Source organism: Poecilia formosa, unplaced genomic scaffold (assembly GCF_000485575.1).
Source record: "Poecilia formosa unplaced genomic scaffold, Poecilia_formosa-5.1.2 Scaffold17, whole genome shotgun sequence".
Lineage (NCBI taxonomy): Eukaryota > Metazoa > Chordata > Actinopteri > Cyprinodontiformes > Poeciliidae > Poecilia > Poecilia formosa.
The window spans coordinates 3,600,735-3,624,080 of record NW_006799956.1 but is presented as its reverse complement, the minus strand read 5'-3'; the positions used below and the strand labels follow the sequence as shown (position 1 = coordinate 3,624,080).

The 23,346-nt window shown below is 38.5% G+C and overlaps 1 protein-coding gene and 1 long non-coding RNA gene across 3 annotated transcripts in view; one reads left to right on the top strand and one right to left on the bottom strand.

The window, feature by feature from the left end:
• The window catches only part of lingo1a (leucine rich repeat and Ig domain containing 1a), a 154,246-nt gene extending 134,424 nt beyond the window's left edge, over nt 1-19,822 (top strand). For both annotated transcript variants that reach the window (XM_007546792.2, XM_007546791.2), the window contains one exon: nt 17,352-19,822. In XM_007546792.2, the coding sequence (XP_007546854.1) occupies nt 17,364-19,211 (1,848 nt within the window). In that variant the 5' untranslated portion in view covers nt 17,352-17,363 and the 3' untranslated portion in view covers nt 19,212-19,822. The remainder of the gene's footprint in view (nt 1-17,351) is intronic.
• Nucleotides 406-20,494, bottom strand: LOC107835649 (uncharacterized). The gene is made up of 3 exons (XR_001661462.1): nt 20,410-20,494; nt 14,464-14,469; nt 406-417 (listed from the first exon to the last, which is right to left on the bottom strand). It is a non-coding gene; the product is annotated as an uncharacterized LOC107835649 (long non-coding RNA).
• Nucleotides 20,495-23,346: the final 2,852 nt, after the last annotated feature.

Sequence of the window (23,346 nt, the reverse complement as noted above, 5' to 3'; positions counted from 1 at the left end):
AACCACATCAGCTGAAAATGTTACAAATGTTGCAATTTTGGTCCCAATTCCAACTGAGTTTACCAGACTAGCAGGTGTGGAAACATCCTCAGTTTTTCTAAGCATTGTCACACATAAAAAGTGTGCAGAAGCTCGTTGTCACCAGCAGAATGTAGTTGTGAAACAAGAAGTAACCAAAAATGATGAGAGTTCTTAGTTTTTATACGTTTAATGAATCAGGAAAGAAAAAAACCCTGATGTCCTGCCAATCTATTTGACTCTTTCGTTAGATGATTGAATGGCATTCTATGTTTATAAAACCATAAACACCATGAAATTGTGATAGTATTTCTATTTCTTGGTTAATAAGAGTCAAAATGGTTAATCTCAATGCCACTTAGAAAAAGAAACTCAATTAAAAAGAAAAAAAAATTATTACTGGGTCTTTCCTGAATTATTTTTTCACATGCAGGAAAAGCAAAACATAATTTTGGGCAATTATGTTTAAATGATTAAAAAAAACCAAAACAAACATTTAGTATTAGCTCTGAACAGATATTTACCCTGGGTGATACTCCGTCCTCTAAATGTGAGGCGGGGACATCGAGGGCCGTTTAACTGGAGAGTGGCGAAGGTAGCACGGGGGTGAGTCGGGAGGGTGAGGCCGATGAAAGAGCTGGGCAGCCATCAAAGACCAGGAAAATGAAATGGCATTTGACCTTGCAGAGTGCTGGCGTGCGACGCTCTGCCACTGAAGTGCAAAGTAGTTTGAGAACCTTTGGGAATTGGGAGAGGAAAGAGATCGGGTCTGTGGAAGGCCATGAGGGGGAGAGGACGGGTCAGGCAATTTAACCCTTCACAACTGATTCAGCCGCAGACTGAAAAAAAGTTCTAAAAGTGACAAAATGAGACAAAGTCAGACAGAAAGAAAGACAAAAACAACATACACAAATAAACTACTTTTATTGTTTCCTGTGTATGGCTTTAGAAAAAGGTCTCTTAAATGGGTGAATCTGGTTGTACAGCCTGCAAGGAAACACAAGAGTAATATCTCTCTCCGTAATAGAATCGCTCCTCAACCAGGTCCTGAACTTGTAGCAGATATGCAAATGACAGATAAATAATTCAGCTCTTTTGCAGTTGCTTGCACTTATTTCTGCCATTTTGGCAATAATGAGTAAGAATGTGATAAGAAAAATATGCAGTGTTTATACCATTTTCCATGGATGGTCTATTAGCTTCAGAACAGGCTTAGCGGATGGATAATAACCAAGGGATTGTCACTGTATATGTCATCACTTTTCCTGATTTTCATGTGTCGGGTAAGAACAATACAGCAAGAAATACCAATTTAGCTATGAATGCGCTTGTAGAGCTTTAATTTTTTATTAATCAGGAAGTCAGTAAGACTATAAGTTTCATATTTTAGTCTATTTGAGTCCTAATAACATTAGATTGTCAGATATATACAGTGCAACACAGCAGCAGCATCTATGACATGCCTTATGTGTTTGATTTTTAAATAGCTGTGACAATTAACTCATTACACAACTAATTGTTTCAGATCACAACGCAAAGTTGAATTTGCAATTCAAATGGTGCTTTAGCACTCCCAGGTAGGAGGGAATCTGTTTGTTGATCCACCGCTCCTGTTACCTCACCGCAAGACCGGCTCTAAAAATACGAGTCTGCTAAACAATCCAGACTGAAGAGGCGATGGCTTCAACACCGAGAGGAAAACAGAGACCTTCGCATCGCATTCATTAGCATTTTCACATTTTTGCTTCTTGTTTCATCTCGAGATGTCAGACAGGACTGATGACACGATAAAACGGCGAAGATGGAGTTTGTAAACTTTGGTGTCTGCAAACGCGTTTTGCAGAATTCAACAAAAAAAACCTGTTCTTTGCTGAGAAACAGGGCAGAAAGTCAGCAATTGTACTTGTTTAGATTCAGCCAAATTGGAGAGTTTTTAACTTATCACTATTTAATCAATTAATATAAAATCCAGGCTTTGACTAGGCCATTTCAAAAGCACCATTTTATTTTTTTTTACTCATTCCAAGTTGAGCCTACTTTGGATCCCACAACCCAAGTGTCAGGTTTTGGGATCCAACCCGATCTTGTAGTCAAACACTGATGGTTGAACTACATCAGTGTTTGACTACATCAGTGTTTGACTACACTGATGTAGTCAGACACTGCATCTTCAGGAACGTCTGGTAGAAAGCAGATTTCACGTTGTCATCAATTATGACGAGTCGCCGCTCTTCCCTGTGTTCTCTATTTCTGGCTAATGGCTCCCACTCTGCTTCACTGGACTAATAAAGCTTATGAAATGGCTTTGCAGCAATTGCAGAGTGATTATTGTGAAAGACTTTGTTTCCAACATGTTATTCAACTTGTTTAGATTTCGACATGACATCTTTACCCTCTCTGTTGTTGCTAGACTAGACCTGTTTTAGAGATTTCTGATCTCTAAAACAGGAGCTAATGAAAATGAGCTCCCATGTTGTTAACCACAGTTAATATAGATCAACTTAAAGGTTCACATAGCACCAGGCTTGATATTTTATTCCTCCTCATTTGAAATCAAATGGTGACGTAAGTCAGCTTTCAGTTTGATCGGCCCTGGCCATTGACCAAAAACTCAGTGTCAAAAACTCAAACACCCAACCATTTCCTAATCTGTGAATGCATCACACTAGATACGCTGACAACAGCGTCCTTCAGTGTGGATGCTGCTACTGAGTAAATAAGACTAAAAAGTAAGCTATTTTCAGAATCAGTGAGGTGTTACAAATAAGAGCATAGAAAGTGCAGAGGTTTAAGAGGCAGTTTCAGCAAAAAGGCTGCAGGGAAGCAAGAGTTTTCTGAAAAAGAAATTCAAGTCATATTGTGTACACCGGCTGTGTCCTTACCTTAAGAAATAAGGTCCAGCATTTCCTCCAAATGGCAATGCCACTTTTGAGGTTTAGGTGGTTTTATTTAAAAATTAGCTTTTTTTACTTTACTATCATTAGTGTGAAGTCTGACTTATTTGATAATAATGTTACAATTACTTGTAAGAACATCATGAAACCACAAACGTTTCCTTAAACCACCTGGCAGTGCTGTACAGCTTCACCTCATCATTGATTCTCACCTAGCCTGTGAAATACTTCGATTGTCTTTCTGAAAGCATGTGTCATCTTTCCTCTGGGTAACACTCCAGATAGCTGAGCAACACAGTTGAATATCTCCTCTCCTTACGATATTCATGCACCCCCCTCCCCTCTCCTACAGCAGGCAATCAAAGATAGGGAACGGGATGATGCAAGGACAGCTTAGACAAGTAATTTTGCCTTTAATTGCTTGGAACTCCCTTGAGTTCTGATGCTTAAGCACTCTAAAACTGTTGTTGTTTTGCTGTGCATAATCTTTGATTATATGAAGGTCAGCATTTTTTCTTCTCTAAGCTTCTTACGAAAGCATTTGGAGCAGGTGGATTGCTCAGATAGTGGGACAATGTTTCCCCGCCGGAGCTGTAGGAGTGAACTGCTTCCTTTCTCCGTCCACTCAACGCTCCTCACTTCCAGCGTCTTCCAAGGGAATCTTTACCCTTCGTAGAGATGAGAGTTTTTTGTTGGTTTTTCCTCTCTTTTGTTTCTGCTTAGACCTCATTTCCCAGGCTGTGTCTACGTGTCATTATGTGGGGGTTTATCTCACTAATTGAGGCTTCATCTTTCTGGGCAATCTCTCAGTGGACATGGATTAAGAGCCCCTATCGCTACACTGGAGCCACAGCGGGATCAGCCAACACTCTGGGGATTGTGGAGGGGTGAACATTAAAAGGAATGTTCTCGATTTGGTAGGGCTGGACGATATGGCTGGAAAACTTATCACGATATATGCAATATCAGTCAATAGATGATTACTGATTAGTTTTTTTGTTTTAAATATCAGACATACTGTGAAGTCGGTGGCGTAACGTTTCCTGTTTTATCCACAGTTTTCTCTCTACGCCGTTGTAGTTTATTTTAGGCAGTTACGGGGGACAGTGATGAAACCTTAAACTGTTGCTAAGCAAGTTACTCAACATGCTGTTGCTAGGCAACCAAATAATGAGAAGCTGCGTTCCCGTTGCCCATCTACGTGTGCAACGTGACATTTTGAAAATAAATTTCTTTAATGCAAATAAGACAATTTTGAAAAAAAAACTTGTTTTTCGCTAAAATGTTTTGGCGCAAGATGAGGTAGTTGTTTTTGCCGTGTCGAAGTTGTTTTTTTTTTTGTTTGTTTTGTTTTTCATCAACCTGGAACTGAAACACATTTTTCACATCACGACTCACATGATCAACAACCGGATGTTGCCACTGATGCAAACCACAAAGCTGATGACTTGTTGCGTGAACAAACTTGTTTACTTCTGATTTTTAATTGTCTTTCTTATTTAACGAAAACACAGCAATTGAGAAACTTTTTTTTTGTCTTACATTAGGTAAACACTGACAAAGTTTTGTGCACATTTGTAATGGAAACATAGTGAGTGAATTAGTTGATGCCACCAGCTTTGCTTAGCTAGTCGTCATCTAAAGGTTGAACATCTAAAGCTTTTTGTTTGCCTACATCCCCCAGAATGCTGGATTGGAGTTCAGTGAAATTACTGAAATTTCTTAGACATGTATATTGATATTGATATTTCACATGTATATAAAAGACTTACAAAATTTGTTTGTACATTATGCACAAACATCAGATGTAAAGTTGCAGAGTTGACCTACACTGACCTCTATTTTGCATTGCTACACCTAAAGTCTGTTTCATTAGAGGAAGTCCTGATGACTGCTCCTGTCATGTACGGTGACTTGTATGACTCAACAGGCGCCATTTTCTTTGCATAAACAATCAGCTGATTTGTTTAAGTGGGAACATGGGTCCCGAGTCTCCGATAGCGCGTTCTCGAGCAGACGCAGAGCTTTATGAATTTCAAATGTTCCGGGTCTACTCTCATTAGCCCTAAAAGCCAACAGATGAAAGTGCAGGTCAGCACTCACTGAAACAAGAGCCAAAAAACCTTGCCCATAGGAAAGGAAAGTGACTCAGTGATAGCCGTCAGACCAGATACAGATTCTACCTTTTCTCACACTGTTGTGTGTAAGGAAAAAACAAAAAAATGTAATGGTACGATATATATCTAGCTGGACTTGTGGATATTGCAGCTTTGGTTTTGCATGAAACACTTATTAAAGTTTTGAGTGTCTCTATCTGAACCCGACAGATCAGGCGGAGTCGAATGGTATAACTTTCAACGCGTGAGATAAATCCTTTAAATGGAAACTTTATTTTGATCCATCAGATAACCCAATCAGAACAAAGTTTGGTTATTTTTGAAGTCCAGGGTAGCACTGTTGGCTCTTTGTGGTGTATTCTGAGTCTAATCTAAGCAGGACTTCTGGCAGGTTGCATTGTGTTACTGGCAGAAGCTGCTGCTACCCAAACTGACATTGTCATTGGATCGGTATCGCTGCCGACATTTCCCTGCCAGTGTTTCTAGTGTTCACTTGACTGAATCAATATATTTATTCTAGATACGGGTTTGCAAATAGTTTATTTAGACATTCAATGATCAGGAATTTGAGGCCAATTTGTGTTTTGTTTTTTTTTTCCTGAGCCTTTAACAGTTCTGGATTTCTTAGACTTCTCTTTAAGACCTAAAGGCCATCAGATTCTGGTTGAGTGATTTGTTAAGAACAGGAAGGAAAATAAAAGAATACTTAACATAAACTTCAGTGCAGAACTCCTCATGGGACCTTTCTAAGCAGCATTTGTTACTATAGTAACCACATCCACATCAGATTTCTGGACCAAAAAGAAAAACGTTATGCTTGTGTCAAAAATAAGATAAAACAACTCCCAAATAAACTTGTTAAGAACAACATAGAGTTAGTTTTGGAGGTTGGAAGAGAAAACACATTTCTCTTTTCTGTAGGACTGAAGTCTTCATGTTGTTTGAAATATTGTTTTCTAGCCAGCCTGCTATTAGTGACACTTAATTATTTATATTAAAAGCAGAAGTGACGTCACACGGTGTGTGAAAGAGCAGTAGACGGACCACAGCGATTTACTAATGTTTTGAAGAAAAGACCAGATGATCACAATTAATTTTCTAAACTGTCTTTAAAAAAGAAGCAACAGAAACCGATTAAAAATGGCGAATGAACCTCAAACCAACCTTAATATACAGTCTCTCTAAAATCAGCTTCTGATTTCATTTTTTTGAAGATTTTACTGATACCAAAGACGGCTAACTGAGTCTCCCTGCGTTTCCATCACAAATATTGCAGATATTCCGCAGATGTTGAAAAAACATAATTTTGCAATTGCAGTGTTTCCTTTCCAGACTATTTCTCATGATTGTTGCTGCCCTTTTTTTTTACCTGACATCGACAGCTAATTGTGCTGTAAACTGAACACTTAGGAAGACTGACAAATGAGAATAAAATGTTTAAAGATCCTTTTTAAATTAAGTGTCTTAAATTAGTTCAGAGGGGAGCGATTAGTGGTCCAAGGAAAAAAAAAAACATTCCTGTGAAGATGGTCAGATACTGGACTGAAAATTAACTACAAAAAAATCTAAAGAAAACCATGAAACCTTCAGAAATCCTTAAGATAATTTATTACAGCAACGTCTGGCCGCTTGGAATAAATGTTCAAAGAAATAAGTGAAGACTGAAGATATTTTCGCAGTAATCAGCACTGGATTACCTCATTATCACTCAGGAAGTCACGGTGTAGCAGTTGATTTTCAGACAGAGCTCACACGTCTTAAGATATTTACCGCCAGGCTGTTCATCCAAGAAACCAATTTTGCATTATTTTTATTGTTTTGAATTCTGTCTAAGAACATCTCTGTCACTAAGCAAATATATCCAGATATATTTGCCTTCCCTTTCCACTTTATTTGTGTAAAGTCCATTTAAAGCCTGTTATGTTCACCATAAAGAAACCCTGATTTGCAACAATAAAAGCTGCAAGCGGTACTCATTGTCAGGCGTCCCTTGGCCTCTCCGTTTTGCCCCTAATCTCTCCTCCACTATCCCCCGTTAGCCGCCAGTATCCTCCGGTCGCCGATCACAGTGCACTGGTGTGGCATTTTCAGCGTCAGGGTTGACTCTTTATCAACTAATTACAGCTCATTTCCCTCTGAAAAAAGGGCCTCGCTGCGAGCCTGAGCCTCAGCTAAAGCAAAGTGGACATTTTCTCAGCCACACTGGGAGGAAAGCTTTTAAATGCCACTCACAATTAAAGCCGGTATGGCCCTGAGCCTTTTCACACTGTGCGCATCACACGTCCCAGCAGCCGATAAGATATAGTTTTAATTATTCATTATAAAACTGAGGCATGTTTCCATGTTGACTCCCTCCTAATTGAGGAACTAGTATAGTGTAGTCACTGCTATTAGAGCCGTATCCTGCAGACATGTATGGAAGACTCACTGCGGCGTTTATTCCAAAAGACAGCAAGAGCAACCCTAACCAAAAGCAACAAAAAATAAAAGCTTCTGGTAGAAGACTCTCTATGCATTCAGGTCTTGTTTGTTAAGAACCAACTGTTAGTACTGAACTAAAAGTGAATTTGTAACATACATTTTATCTATCTGCATAAAAGTTGGTGATGTGAAGTATTAACTCTGACTAAAAAACAAAAACTGAAGTTTTGATGCTTTTGCAACATTTGTCCAGGAATTTTAACACATTCTTCAAGTGTTTTTCACATTTTTGTAATTCTTTTGCAGCTTTATTTAAAAGGGACATCATTATATGTTTTATTGGCAAACAGTGACATTTTATAGCACGATCACAACTGTTAACGTCAGTTGTTATAAAAATGCTTCATATATATAAATTGAAGTTAAAAGAAATTTGACTTCTTAATTTAGTGCCTTGAAATTGGGCCTCTGTCTCTTTAAAAGCTCCTGCTCTTTCTAAAACTCGGCCTTCAGGAGGTCATCACAATATGGCTCCTCTATTAACCCTTTAACAACGTTTTTATTAGTGTTTCACTGAGAAGTAGCTCCTATAATGAGCTCAGCAGGTGCTCAGTTTGACCGGGTGTTTGCTAATTGCTGCTGGCTAGTCTGAAGGAGCTAGTTGTCTTTAAAGGCGGAGCTAGGTTTCCCCAGGCGTTGTCATGGAGATTCAGGGATTTCTCAAACGTGCATGAATGGAACAAAGCAACACTTTAGTTTTGTTATTGATGTGGGAATAACATTATAAAGCTAAAAAAAAAGAGTTGGTTTTACATAATGCCGTCCCTTTAATAAGAAAACACATAATGTATTTTAAATATTTTAAATATGATTATTTTTATTTCAGATTAGTGAAATTATTTTGAAATCCAAGTATAGGCAATGCAACAGTTCTCATCTTAACTCAAGAGTGGCTGTTGAGTTAACATCGCTCTGTTGTTAGTTACCAATTGAGCATAAAATTATCTACCTTTCTAACTGCCTGGTCTTTGTTTTTACTCCTCAAATACCAAATAGTAAAAAAATATGACATATTGTATATTTTTATAATCGACCATAAATTTGGTACTTGTGCTGCATATTTTACTAGGCTTTAGAGCCCAGCCAATCCTTCAGTCCCTCGGGGCTTTCTAAAGTGGAGATGAACAATTACTTCATTACAGAAAGATAATTGAGATCCTGCACCCTGCAAAAATGGAGTTTACCATCAGTAGCTCCTCGGCCCCAAGAGAGCGTGGAAATTGCACAATTCCATTGTTAGAACAATCCGAACAAGAGGGTACCTGTTTTGCACTGGGGTTTTGAATATGTTTGGTAAGTGAAACTGGAAATTGCTACCAGATCCCTGGAGGGACAAAAAATATTTTTGCAGATCAACTCTGCAATTAAACCATATCGTAGGGGATGAAAGTATTAAAACTGTTAATGTTATGGGTATAATGATGTTTCCTGTTGACATCATCTCTGTTTTTAAAAATGTTTTACCTGATAATAAAAATTTATATTTATCTCTTTAAATAAAATGTATTTACTTTCTGTCCCTAGTGACCATAAAATATTTCTATTGGGTGCAGAGTTATATCCGGTTGGTTCTGTACAAACTATCATTCACACTGTAATCTGTTGACTATATTCATCTGTATAAAACCACTAACTTTTTTTTGCAATTTCAAAGTTGTCACTGATTTTTGTCAGAAAAATTCAAAGCTGCACTCAGGTGCAGATGAAGCCAACACCTACAAAAGTAACACATGAAAAGTTTAAAAGATTAAACTTCTGCATTAAACTTGCTTCCTTTGTTCTGCTGACATTGCACCATCTGTGGTGGCCATTAAGGCTTTGAGTCCTTTTGAGGGCCATTTTTACACCCTGCAAAACAAAGTTTGTGATCTGAAAATGTTATTAGCCAACATGACCAGAAATGCTGACTGAAAAAAAAAAAAAGAAAAAACTTTGTCTGGCCTTATTGTCGACTTTCTAAAAGCACCTCCTGGGGTCTTGTTAGCACTATATCTTGGCAAAAGTCTGATCTACACAAAGCCCACACAACCAAAACGCTCGAGCCCCTTTGACCTTCAGCGGTTATTGTCTCTCCTACATGCTTATTGCCGGAGATCTGTTGCAGCGTTTTATTCGTGGTGGTTGAAGCTCCGAGGGTTGGCGTTTCCCGTGGCACTCAGAGCAAAGCCCACATCTCTAACTACCTCGGTGAGGAGCGGCTCAGTCAGTCCCTCAATCCTGAAGATCGGCTCTCCCAGTGGGTGTGCGGCACATAAGACGACATGCCAAGTAGAAACCTCGCCGCGTCTGCTGGGCGTGTGTTTTTATGTGTGTGAGTGACGGGCCTGTAATGCGTCTTTCTCTCTGCCTCAGTGGAGAAAAAAAAAAGGAGCGTCTCACTACAGGGGAGCTGGGCGAAGAAGTTTCTGCAGCTGAAGGCGCCAAGTGTGTTGCAACTGTTAAAATAAGCACGTCACATCTTTACGCTCCCAGTAGGTGCAAGATTGCAGTTGTTTTTTCTTTTTCTCTGGCTCCTTCTTATACCAGTTTGAACATGTATGAACAAATTCTGGTGTAGTTTTAGAAATTCGCTTCGATAGCCACATTCTGCAAAAAACTTTTGAAATCGTATTCTTCAATCATAAAACTCAATAGTTGGGACTGTAACGATCAATTTTGCTGAGTGATAAATTGTCCCTCAGCATTTCTGGTCATATTATCGTTTATCGTATTGTGATAAACGATAATATTGTTGTTGAGAGATCATCTTCAGGTAACATATTGATAATGGCATAATAATGCAAGTTCATCTTCTCAAACACCAATAAACATAAATTTAGAAAAGGCACTGGAAGAGATTTTAAATTTCAAAATAAAACACAACAACCAAAAGCAATAAATAAAACAAAACACTTAAAAACCATAACTAAAATGGATTATGATGTCTCTAAACAAAATTTAAATATTAATCACCAGAATGGGAATTATTGAGTTCCTTTTGATATATTATGTGATTAATTGAATAATTGCCTATTGCAACAGGTTTATCACTGATTTTAGCAAAAAAAAAAAAAAAACGAGAGTATTTCCATTAAGCAAATTTAGTTTTGAAATGTTAAACTCCTCAGATTTATGGTCAGTGGTAGCAACAGATGACTATCATTAGTAGTCATAAGCACAAATGAGTACAAAGTACAAAGAAAGTGCCTTGCGCCAGTTGTTGTTGATTATATGACTCTTAAGTGTTTCCATTGTAGTTTTGGTGAACTGTAAGACTCTTTTGAGACTAACTGGAGTCTCTACCTTAAAGGTGACTCCAGTTAGTCCTGAATGGATGCAGCCCGTTTGAGCTGGTCCGATTAAATGTGTTACACATTTATTTGGCGTAATGAAACACCAAACCAATGGGCTCATGTGTGACTCCAACACCTCCCTCCCTCTTTAAACCTGAAGATGTCAGGCACTCTAAATCCAATATGCTTCCACTTAAGTTTCCACTTTGACATTTCATCCTAGTTTGGGGTACTTTCCTCATGCTAAGCACAATCTTCTCGTGGATTTATTCATCTCTGCGAGGTAAAGTGAGACATCAGTGGCCGGAGCACCTGCACAGAAACGATAAATGACCCTGGTGCGAGGTGAAGTTCAGTGGGGACATGTCAACAGGCTTCAGAGTGTAGTTTTGTCAGAACAGCAGCTGCGCTCTGTTGGAATTCTGCACCTTGTTGCATCAACCAGCTTCTTTGCCTGGATTAGGGCTATACTGTCCATCTGTCTGCAGTCGGCTTTACTTTTAAGCCCTGCCATTTCACAGGTCCACATCTAGCCGGCAATCCCTGTAGGCGGCTTAGCTCTTTCAATGACAGAAGGGTATCGTTGCTCCTGAAAATTCAGCTAGCCAACACTCAGGTACTGTGAAAGCAATCTTATTCACCAAACTGAAGGTCAGAGACTAATGGTTAAGATGAATTAACCTGAATTGTGGCTGCTACTGTTTTTTTTTTCCTATAAAGTGGAGGCTCCTGCTTATTGTACAAACCAAAGTGGTTTGATTCATATTTAACTTCATGTCATCATCATATAGACTGGGTCATTTTAGAGAGGCACCGATATGATATTAATATCTGTATTGGTCTTGATATTGAACAAATTTTAGATTGGATATTGGGTATTATGCTAACTAAGCTAGTCAACCAGTTCCAGTGTTAAATGTTCAATAAAATTAAAACTTTATTGATCTTTGCAAATATGTTCTAGCATTACTATGCCATTAGCATTATATTACTTGAAAATGGTTTCAAAATGACAATATTATCGTTAATTGCAATAACTTCTGAGACAATTTATCGTCAGGCAAAATTTTTCATTGTGACAGGCCTTATTTTTACTTTAGGCGTATTTAAGTGTGCTGTACTTGTGTAGAGTTCTCAAATACATTCGTAATTCAGTACATGTACGTTTGTGTTTAAAAAAAGAAACGGTTTAAATCAATTCAGCTGCGTTTTCGGTGATCGGTATCTTCCGGTACAAAATCTGTACTGGTAACGGAAGTGGAAAAAGTGGATCAGTGCTTCTCTACTTCATTTGAAAATAACAGAAATCGATGACCTGCGTTACCCTAACCCATCCTCAAAGAGGGTGTAAAGAACGAGGTTGCACATTTATAACCAAGTGTTCTAGGAAAAGACCGTCAAAGCCACGGATATAGCCGCGTAAATAAAAATCCACTCCTGCATTTGGCCATTGAGGATTAGCCTGGCAGCTGACTAAGCAGTTTGCCAAGGAAGAGGCTTTAAAGGCTTTTAACACTTTGTGCTGCAGATAACGTCAGCATCATCTCGTGGATTTCCCAGCAGCTTACAGGTATTTAACAATGGTATTTAAAAGGGCTTGGGAGTGATGTCTTGTGACAGGTAAACTAAAGCTTTGGGCAACGGATGTGTCTTCTCCCTGCTTGTGTACCATTGTGTCTATTGTGATGAATTTAATGGAGACAGACAGATGAGCAGGGAACAAATCAGCGATGTATAATAAGTGCAGACATGAAGCCTATTCAACATGCGCCGCCATCACAACACAAACATTGGATGCTGGTGCATGTCGGACAATGAAACTGGTCTAAGTATTTCCAAGGCCAAAGATTTAATGTAGACAGAAAGAAAAACCTATCATGCTGAAGAGTGTAGATAAAGCAATATACCTGCAAGGTAATCCAGAGTTGACAAATGCAAAATTACATGACATTTATTCAACAAAGTTGAAAAACAACAATAATTTAGATAAGAATTTCTTTTTGAAGTTTAATCTCTTTTTTATTTATTATTCTCTTGATGTTGATGAAGATCTGACAATATATATTTTTTTTAAGTTTATATTTTCCAAAACTTTTACTTGGTAATAAAAAAATTAAATTACTTTAAATAATATATTTATATATTATAAAAATAATATATAAATATTATATATATGCAGTAGCTGGAGTGAGATTCTACCTTATGCAAAAATAATACACAGTGAACATATTAACAGAAATTTAAAACTAAATGTACAATGTTGGTTTAAAAATCTATCCTGTTGATTAGTATTTACAATATATTTTCCAAATCATACATTTTAGCATGAAAATTTAATTTGAAAACGAGTAGATTTACCAAATTATAATGAAAGTATTCAAATTCTAGTTTGACTGCTTGTCTTTCTAACAATCTGTTGTTTCATAATATCATCTTGACAGCAATGATAAGTGGAACTATATTTTTTTTGCTCCTTTGACAATTCAGTGGACCTCTGACTATTTGTTGTTCAGCATTCGGATTTTTGCGAAATTATTCCAAAATTATTCCCAGAAAACCCACATATTGACATATTTTTAAAATCCAAAATGTGTGAAAGAGAATGAACCTTGGGAAGCTGAAATACTTCAGTGTAATCCTACTTGACACAGTATTGAGGAGTGCCATTCATTTTTCTTGGCACTGATTGGCTGTGCCAAAGACTGTTGATGTTAGCTTCTGCAGTACTGCTAAATGCTGCTAAATGTGATTTCTACTGTACACATTAATCTGGATTAAGGCAGATTTGGCATATTAAGTTACATTTCATATCCTGGGTTGAGTATTTCTCATCATTTATCATACTACTTGTGTTTGTGGCACTATGAACAGGGGACCTAAGAAATAAGTCAGAAATATTTGTTTTTTTGATCATAAACTTTATTGTTATGACTTTTGAAATAAAATTCTGAGTTCATATCGCCCAGGCCTAATTACTAGTCAGAGTAGTAGTTGTTTCATTATGATTACAGCGATGCTGCTCCATTGTCAGAGGAGCGTTGGGTACCATCTGCCTCCCATGTGAGGCAACATCCTCCAGATCCCCATAGACGCTGGCACAAAAACATTCCCCCCCCCGTTCATTGATCTAGTTATTGGTCTTGGACCAACGGGCCCTTGTTTATTGAGCGTAGTCTTATTTCTCCAACATATTCATTCTCTCAGGAAGTGGCCCCCGCTCTCACTCCGCCTCAATTAATGTAATTCTCTGGGAGCTCGCTGATTGCTATGAAGAGCTGCATTCAGGCTGCATGCCTGTGAGGGAACGATAACGCCAGATCATTAACAATCCAGTGCTGCTAATGTTTACCAGTGGAGGTTATTTTTCATCTTAATGTGTCTGTCTGTATTTTTCCTAAATTTTGCCACTGAGGCTGTGAGCAACATTTTTTCCCCCTCCAACTAAACTTGCCAGGAAATAAGAAATACACATCATTTAAACTGATTATTGTTTAAATCCTCATCGAAACAGACTCAGTCACGGTGTGCATGCTTTTGATCTTCTGCTTTTGAAAGAATTTGAAGGTATGATTCTATGTTTGGCTTTTTTAGGTCTTGTTTGTTGCCGTGGTTTAATGGGATATTTCCTTAGCCTGTTTCCTGGATTGCCTCTGTTTGTCTTTTTCCTCTCAGCCCACACACCTCGACCTAATTTGCTAATTATCACACCTGACTCGTATTAAGTTATTTACACCTTGAGCGGGAGCTCGTCGCTTTCTACTCATGAGATCACTTCGGAATTGATGTTAGTTTTCTCTCATGTGGGTCAGTCCTGTATAATTTGTCTTTGTTCTAGTTTTCTTTTTACTTTTGACCATCTTGTTTTACTGTTTGGCTTTGCAATTTTTATTTATTGACTATCATCTAAAAACTTGTTCAAAAGCCAGACTGCTGTACAAAACATACTGAATATGCTGATTTTCTTTATCAACAAGAAACTATGATTTAGGACACACAGTAGAGTCAGTAGTGTTTTGGCCTCTGCAGCTCCCGTACCCACTGCTACCTGATCTGCATCTGCTTGGTTCTCCTCTCCACACAGGCAGAATAAACCAGTTAGCCATGGTAAAAAAAACAAAAAAAAAAACACACAAACTCTGAAACACTGACATATCTCCCCCAAAATAAAGAAATAACTCAAAGCTTAGCGCAGGTGAAATGTTTGAGTCAGAAGAAAACTTTTCTGTATGTTTGTTAGCACAACATTGACCGACGGCACTAAGATACGACGACTACTCAGAAACATTGACAAGCTAGCTAGCTTCTAGCTAACTGCCAGCTACTGACAGTGACCTATGCATTTAACTGCATAGCTCAATTAAATGAAGTTGAGCTGTGCAATCCACAACGCCCACCCATTTTTTCTGCTAACTCTTAAACATTTAAATAAATCAGTGGAAGCAAGAGTTGAAGATTCTTATTGCTCTGTGTCCCAAATCAGACGCTCCTTTAAGACCAAAAAAAAAAAAGAAAAAAATCTAGTATTTAGTAAGTATTTTGGAGTATAATGTTCAACAAGGGGACATTTTTTTGTTAATGTTGAAAATTAGATTCTTAGTTTTTCACATAATTTTTGAATTCTTCAGAAAATAAATTTTTAACACCTTGTTTAACCATTTCATGTTCTGTTCTGGTTTCATCTGTGTTACAGAATAACAGGAAATGTTGACCTCCAGCTCTTGATTCACTCTTTTTTTTTTCCTATTTACACCATAAATACATACTTTCTGGGTTATTAAAATATGGTTAAAATGGCAAAAGTGTAATTCAGAAAAAAATAAAACAGGATTTTGAACATCATAAAACTGATTTCATAGGGCCCTAAACAAAATCATGTTCAACAGAAGTGAAACTAATAGCGTCTCATTTGCTAATGCGCACTATGTAAATGCCTTCATGATAGACGGTGACAGATAGAGCCGAGCTTGGGGTCACTGCTTCTTAGGTGTCTTAGCATGCCACACAACACGCCCGCCTCTGTATCTCTGCGCGCCTTGCGCTCAGCACTAACTCAATCGATGACGTTGGGGAATAAGACTGATCACATATGGCTTGGGGCTGAATGCAGCCCAGCAGGCTTTGCCGCAGGTCTCTGATCTCAGACAAAGCCCCCTCAGTGTGTTTCGACATCACTTGATTACAGATGGTATCGTCAAATCCCCAATCTGAACTTCGACCTCCGACAAAATTAAATGAAATTGAGCTATGCAATCCACAACACCCACACATTTGTTTCCTTTTTATTCTGATGTCCAGCTGTCTGGTGATACACTGAAGAAAAAAAAAGTTATTAGTGGTTGCCCGCCTGGCAGTAGCATGTCACCCCATAATTAACTGTCAGCTATTTTTTAAGTGATTTTCTTGTTCCCTTCCCTGCAATCTCCATCTGATATATTTGTTACGGTCTACTGAATCTCACAAAACATCCTTCATTGGGTTAAGAGGAAATACCCATTAACCTGTTTGACTTGCACAAATCCTGAAACACATAGTAAACAAAAATTAGTAGTATCTGGCCCTAACCCTGTTATTTAAATTTGTCGCCAAATTATCCAGTTGTCATGGATTTTTACTGATGCAGTCCCACCAAGCACCAGAAATAAATATGACTTGTTTTGCCCGAGAAGCTTATTTTTATCTATCCAGTTCCCTCAGTGGTGCATGGTCTGTATTTTATCCCAAAAGACTGCATGAGCTCCATGTCAGCCACAGCACATATATCACACTTGCCACCATCGATCTTTGATTGAGTCCTCTTGCCTTTGCTGCTAAATCCTCTGGCGTTTTGACTGGCACAGCAAGGAAACACTATGGGGTGGAGAAAAAGAGACTTTTTGTTACCAGAACGAGGTACAAAAAATACTCAGCATATTTTCCTGTGACACACCATAATGCGGATTACTAAAAAAAGGCAGTTAATTCCACCTGAAGCTGCGCCTTATCACCTCTTGTCAAGGGGATAGCATTAACTGATTGAGTTTCTGAAAGGTGATCTGTGGAAATAATGCTCAGCAGTGCACTGCAGACTCAATGGGGGTGGTACAGCAAGGCTAATGCAGATTCCCAGAATGATTGCACCTTTGAATTTCTCGCTAAGATCATGACTTCCTTTTTTTGGTCACCATGATGTCTGTGAAGGACTTTCATTTTTGAATAGCTTTTGACTCTACTGCAAGGCACAGAATCCAAAACTGTCAATTCACTGTAACCTGTATTCATCTTACGCCTACTCATAAATATTGTAATAGCTGTCATACTATCTGTCCGGTTCTCTTCACAGGAGTCACATGAGAAGGACATCCTCTTAGCTCCTATGATTGGTGCACAAACCAAATGCCTAAAAATGTCAAGGCCAATGGATTAAACCTAGATTAAGTTCAAGCCCCTATGAATTAAAATCATTAAAGTCCTTGTGTTTGCATTCCATCATTTAGACTCAACTACCTGCTATCGTAATTAAGTTGATAAGTTAAGATCATTAATGTTTGATTGTCTAACAAACTATTTGCCATGTCTCTGCTTCTACCCAGGTAACCGATAAGATGGTGGCCAGGGAAGCGACTGGGCGCAGCTACCTGGTGGCTTGCTGGCAGCCGATTCTGATCCTGATGCTGGGCGCCGTGCTTTCTGGCTCCACCACAGGGTGTCCGTCCCGCTGTGAGTGTAACGTTCCAGAGCGCTCAGTGATGTGCCATCGTAAGAAGCTCATGACCGTTCCCGAGGGCATTCCGGCAGAAACGAGACTGCTGGACCTAAGCAAGAACCGCATCAGAACGATTAACCCAGATGAGTTTGCCAACTTTCAGAACCTGGAACACCTGGAGCTCAGCGAAAACACTATCTCCACAATTGAACCCGGAGCATTCAATAACCTGTATGGCTTGCGGACACTGGGATTGCGCAGCAACAAGCTCAAGTTGATCCAGCTGGGTGTATTTACGGGCCTGAGCAATCTCACCGAGCTGGACATAAGTGAGAACAAGATTGTCATCCTGTTAGACTATATGTTCCAGGATTTGTACAACCTTCGCTCTCTAGAGGTGGGTGATAATGACCTGGTTTTCATCGCTCACCGTGCTTTTCACGGCCTTAACAGCCTCGAGCACCTGAGTCTTGAGAAGTGCAACTTGTCTTCTGTGCCAACAGAGGCTTTTACCCACCTCCACAGTTTGATCACTCTCAGGCTGCGTCACCTCAACATCAATTCCATACGGGATTACTCTTTTAAACGGCTGTATCGGCTGAAAGTGCTGGAAATAGCCAATTGGCCATACCTGGATACCATGACCACAAATTGTTTGTATGGATTAAATCTCACCTCTCTGACCATTGCCAACACCAACCTGACCACAATCCCTTATGTAGCCTTGCAGCACTTGGTTTATTTGCGATTTCTTAATCTTTCATACAATCCCATCCATACCATAGAAGGAAATAAGCTGCATGACCTTCTGCGTCTACAGGAGTTTCACCTGGTTGGAGGGAGACTAGCAATGATTGAGCCCTACTCTTTCCGAGGACTAAACTACCTGAAAATACTAAATGTGTCTGGAAACTCTCTTACCACGTTGGAGGAGTCAGCTTTCCATTCGGTTGGAAATCTAGAAACCCTGGCCTTGTACGACAATCCCCTGGCCTGCGATTGCCGACTCTTGTGGGTTTTCCGAAGGCGATGGAGACTGAACTTCAACAAGCAGCAGCCCACCTGCGCCTCTCCCGAGTTCGTCCAAGGCAAAGAGTTCAAGGACTTCCCGGATGTTCTGCAGCCAAATTACTTCACGTGTCGCAAGTCCAGGATTAGGGATCGTAAAGCCCAGCAGAAATTTGTTGATGAAGGAGCCATTGTTCACTTTGCTTGCCAAGCAGACGGAGATCCCGCTCCAGTGATCATGTGGCTTTCTCCTCAGAAAAAGTTTATCACCTCCAAGACAATTGGAAGGCTCTCTGTGTTGCCAGATGGCACCCTTGAGGTGCGCTATGCCCAGATTCAAGATAACGGTACCTACGTGTGCATAGCCAGTAACGCCGGGGGAAATGACACCTCTCTTGCTCACCTACACATTCATAGTTATTCACCGGACTGGCCCCACCAACCTAACAACAGTCTTGCTTTCATATCCAACCAACCCACTGAGACTCGTGCTAACGGTACAAAGCCCAATGTCCCTTTCCCATTTGATATAAAGACACTAATCATTGCAACCACAATGGGTTTCATCTCTTTTCTTGGTGTCGTCCTGTTTTGTCTGGTACTGCTGTTCCTCTGGAGCAGAGGTAAAGGCAACACAAAGCACAACATCGAGATCGAGTATGTGCCACGCAAATCGGACGCTGGGATGAGCAGCACCACAGTGGATGCTCCTCGCAAGTTCAATATGAAAATGATTTAAAAAGGCGTGGCGTTTCTCGATTTTGGACTACAGCACCAGATAAATTAGAGAAGAAGACTCCTTTGCAAACCTGTCGATCATGGTCTGTTAACATAGATTACTGATTTTTTTTCTCTCTCTCTAACTGGTGGACTTGACAAGAGACCAGTTCCTGACTTATAAAAAAAAAAATCAAGAAAAAAACAAGAGGGAATGTAACTACAGCCAGTGATAGGTTGGTTCCTACAAGGCCTGTGGGGGCATTATTTGAAATTCAGATTTGTCATACAGAGATCATAGTCCTCCGGATATTGATTGGGGGAAAAAAACAAACTATAAAAGAAGAAGAAAGCTCTCCAAACAGCCAGAGTTCGGGGCCAGATCATATTTAAATCATTTTCTTTTTTTCTGTTCATTCCATTTCTTGTTTTCTGTGATGCTGAATGAATGTTAAGTTAACGAGCTCACACATTCATAAAGGTACATCTTTGTTTAAAATGTTAATACAATATCCCATGGTCTTTTTCACTTGTCTTTTTCTATTGTGTCACAATGCTGATAATCCTTTGCTACAAAAATACAACAAGAAATTCTTGGTTACAAAAACCGTAAATAAAAAAATAAAACACAATTTAATTACGACTGCTGTTATTGCAGAGCCTAGACATTGCAATGAACGATTGGCTTCAGTTATAAAACCTTCGATTACAATTGTAATTATAGCACTAGTAGTGCTTCATTGTAAAATCTGCTAAATTTTATTTTGAGTAGTTGTGTTTCAGAAATGCAATGTTTACAGACAGAAAGGAGAAGAAAACCAGTCTGGTATTCTTTCCTTTGTAAAGCTGAATTTTATGGATGTATGACAAACTTTGATACATAATTCTCAACCATCCTTTTTTCCCTGATATATTAAGAGTTTCCATTGATGCTTAATGTAACATTAAACACAACAACTGTGCTACAATCTAAAAAGAACGATCTTGTTTGGTCCTGCGGCTCTTGGTCCTGGGGGTTGAGTCTCGTCGAGCATTTACAGATTTAACTAAACTCAAAACGTCAAATTTCTGGGCTAAAAGGCTTGAGGAGATTTATTCCAGTTATTTTTCGGTGCTTCTAATCCAGTTTTTTTTTTTTTTTTTACTACAGGTCTAATTGGTAAATTAACAGTTTGTGCTCATACCTTTTTCCAAATCGTGCTCGACTCTGTTTGCGTAACAGCATTTCTTTGTCCTCTACCTGATCCCAAGAAATAAGAACTACTTGTTGTGGTGCTCCTAAAGCTGTAGAATATTTCTGTCATTGTTGGTTACTTCTCTGGAGTTAGTTTTTTTTTAATAATTAATTGTTTTCTTGGTTTGTTTGTTTTTTTAAAGAGTTGATGATTCATTCATGAAAGTGCCCCTCTCTTTTCCTTCCCCCCATTAAAGCCATGGAAACGTTACCTTCTTGGATCACTTACAGGTTTGCTTGTGAACAAAGCGGAAACGTGCTTTCCGTGTCACGAGGGAGCGGAAGAACTCGAGCACCTTGAGCTCCCCCAGTCGGTACTGGATATTAAATCGAAGGGTCGAAGCCTTAACTTTTTAAGTACACACTGCGGACATCTGGGCTTTACAAGTGTATGTCCGTATACAGGCGTCTACGGTGGATGACACTACAGATAATGTCACGGTGACGGCTGGAAGTAAGGACGGCATATGCAGATGGGCGGACTGACAGATGGTTTCACCCATGGAGCAATCTGAAGCAGCTTTGGTGTAATCCGTTTTGCATAAAGGAAAAGAGAAACTAAACAAACTGGATGTGGCTCACGGTTCTCCCTCTTGCTGAATATGAATGCTCTTTGTTCAAAGTGTGGCTACTGTATCGAGCCGGTTTTTTTGTTTTTGTTTTTTTTTTTTTTTTTTAGTCCCACGTGATCTGAGGGTGTTCGGGGCGGGTTCAAGTTTTTTGTTTTTCTTTCTTTTTGTTACCCCGTACTTTTTTTATTTCGCCCCTGGACTATATCCACCATGTATAGTCCGAGCCAACTTTTTACAAAAGAAAAAGATACTAAAAAAGAAGTCTATGGAAAAATACATTCAAATTGTTCTGTGCAATAAAGGTAATATGCAGATTTCTTTTTTTCTTTTTCTTTTTTCAATTAACAAAATTTTGTTGATGTTGAATTGTTGAGAATATGGTATGTTGTATTAAACAATCTATGGACTTTTTTAAAACGTGGTTCTGGTTTTGATTTTTTTTTAATATTTAGGTGAACAATTTAATTTTTAAAAATGATTTTGGGTAAATCCTTGGTGAATATAAATGTGTTAAATATTTCACAATATGCCACTTTTTGATCACTAAAATACAGCAAGTTAACATGTGACTGCAGCGCCATGTAACATGATTTATGAAACTTAAATTTCTGGGTCCATACTGTCAAGAATTTAAGAAAAACCGCAAGGAGGGAGGGATACAAATATTTAGAAAACCTGGGTGCCAGAAAAAAACAGGAGAAATTGAATTTTATTTCCAAAAAAAACAATTTTAATTTACTTTCCATTTCACAGTTGCACACATTTCCCCCCAGATTTAGAACAAAATATCACAAAAATCCATTTAGTTTTTGGTCACAATATGGAAAAATGTGAAAACAATAAACCATTAACAATAACTTGACCTTGATAATTAGCTCAAGCTAAAGCCTAATTCACCTTTCAGGTGCAGCATTTGAGAGTCATTGACCAAATTAACAATTCCCAGTGATGTTTGGGGTTTTTTGTGATTGAACGGCTCATTATATTCAGACAGGAAAGTAATTTACCATAATATGTTTTAGCTCTAAATGACTTGTTTTCAGGGAAAATTGCAGTTCCCCTGCTTTGCCTCTCAACATTAATTACCCACCATTAGAAACGGATCACAGTCTTTAGAATATGTTTAGGGAATATTAATAATTTAACTCAGTAAAATTAGAGAAAATAGCTTTTTCCATTAAATAAGAATTTGATTCTGGGAAATGGCTCGGCTAAACATGAGCAAATCAGCCTATTCTTAAAAAAAAAAAAAAAAGTGGTGAAAGATTATCAATTCCTTGTGGACAGTCCGACTTCATAAAACATTTCTGCACTGCGTTAGAACTCCATGGGAACATTTGACATTCTTATTCTTTCTCACTTCAGGCTGTTTCTATGCCTGTTGTGAGTGGAAAACAAAATCAAGTCATGGAGACTCTTCCTTGTGTCCTTCCTTTCCTTTAAAGCTTCCTTTTATTCATTCATTTTTCTTCTATCCTTTCTTTTGACATTAGCCACGTCATTTTTGCGTTGCCTTTCCTTCTTTCCTCTCCTTCCCTGATGTCATTTTTTCCTTTCTTGTGCCCTCGGTTCATTCCTTTAAATCTTTCTTTCTATGCCACCGTTCCTACTGTTCTTTTCTTCTTTCATTTTGACTCCCTTGTGTCCTTTCATCCTTGTTCTTCCTTCTTTCACGTCATCTGGGCTTAATTACAGTATTAAGTCTTATTAAATGTTCAAATTAAACAAACCACACATGTTGAAAAAGAAATAAATTGTAGAATATATATAAAATGTATAAATAATGACTACAGTATGATACAGAGCCACTGAGTTGTCTGTTTAATTCACTTGAATCAAAATTAGCATGTCGAACTAAATAAGGTTTCATCAGATTTCTCAAAATGAAAACTAATAATAGTAACTATTAATTTATAATGATATCAAGCTGTTAAAAAGTTTAAAATGTTTAGAAATGATGAATTATTATGTTTGTGTTATACATTCCAGAAATAACCTGGACTGCTGAAGTAATAAGTCACAGAGTTTACAGAACTATACCTACTATGGATGTATTTTATTTTTATTTGTACACTGTCAGAACAGCAGGTGATGGAGCTAAAACACCCATTTTGCTAATGCATGTAACCAGTGGTCAAACCATGCAGGTAAAAATAATTTTGCAGTGGGGGTCACAGCCAAAAAATTACATTAATGCGTTTTTATTTTATTCTTAAGTACTTTTATGTAACTATTCATTGGGTTTTCCACCCTCAATGCCTTTCTATGACCTGATGACCTGAACTCCCCCCCAGCCCCCCGGAAACGCCCCTGCTGGTAACGTTTAGTATTACTTCCTGCTTAATTAATGC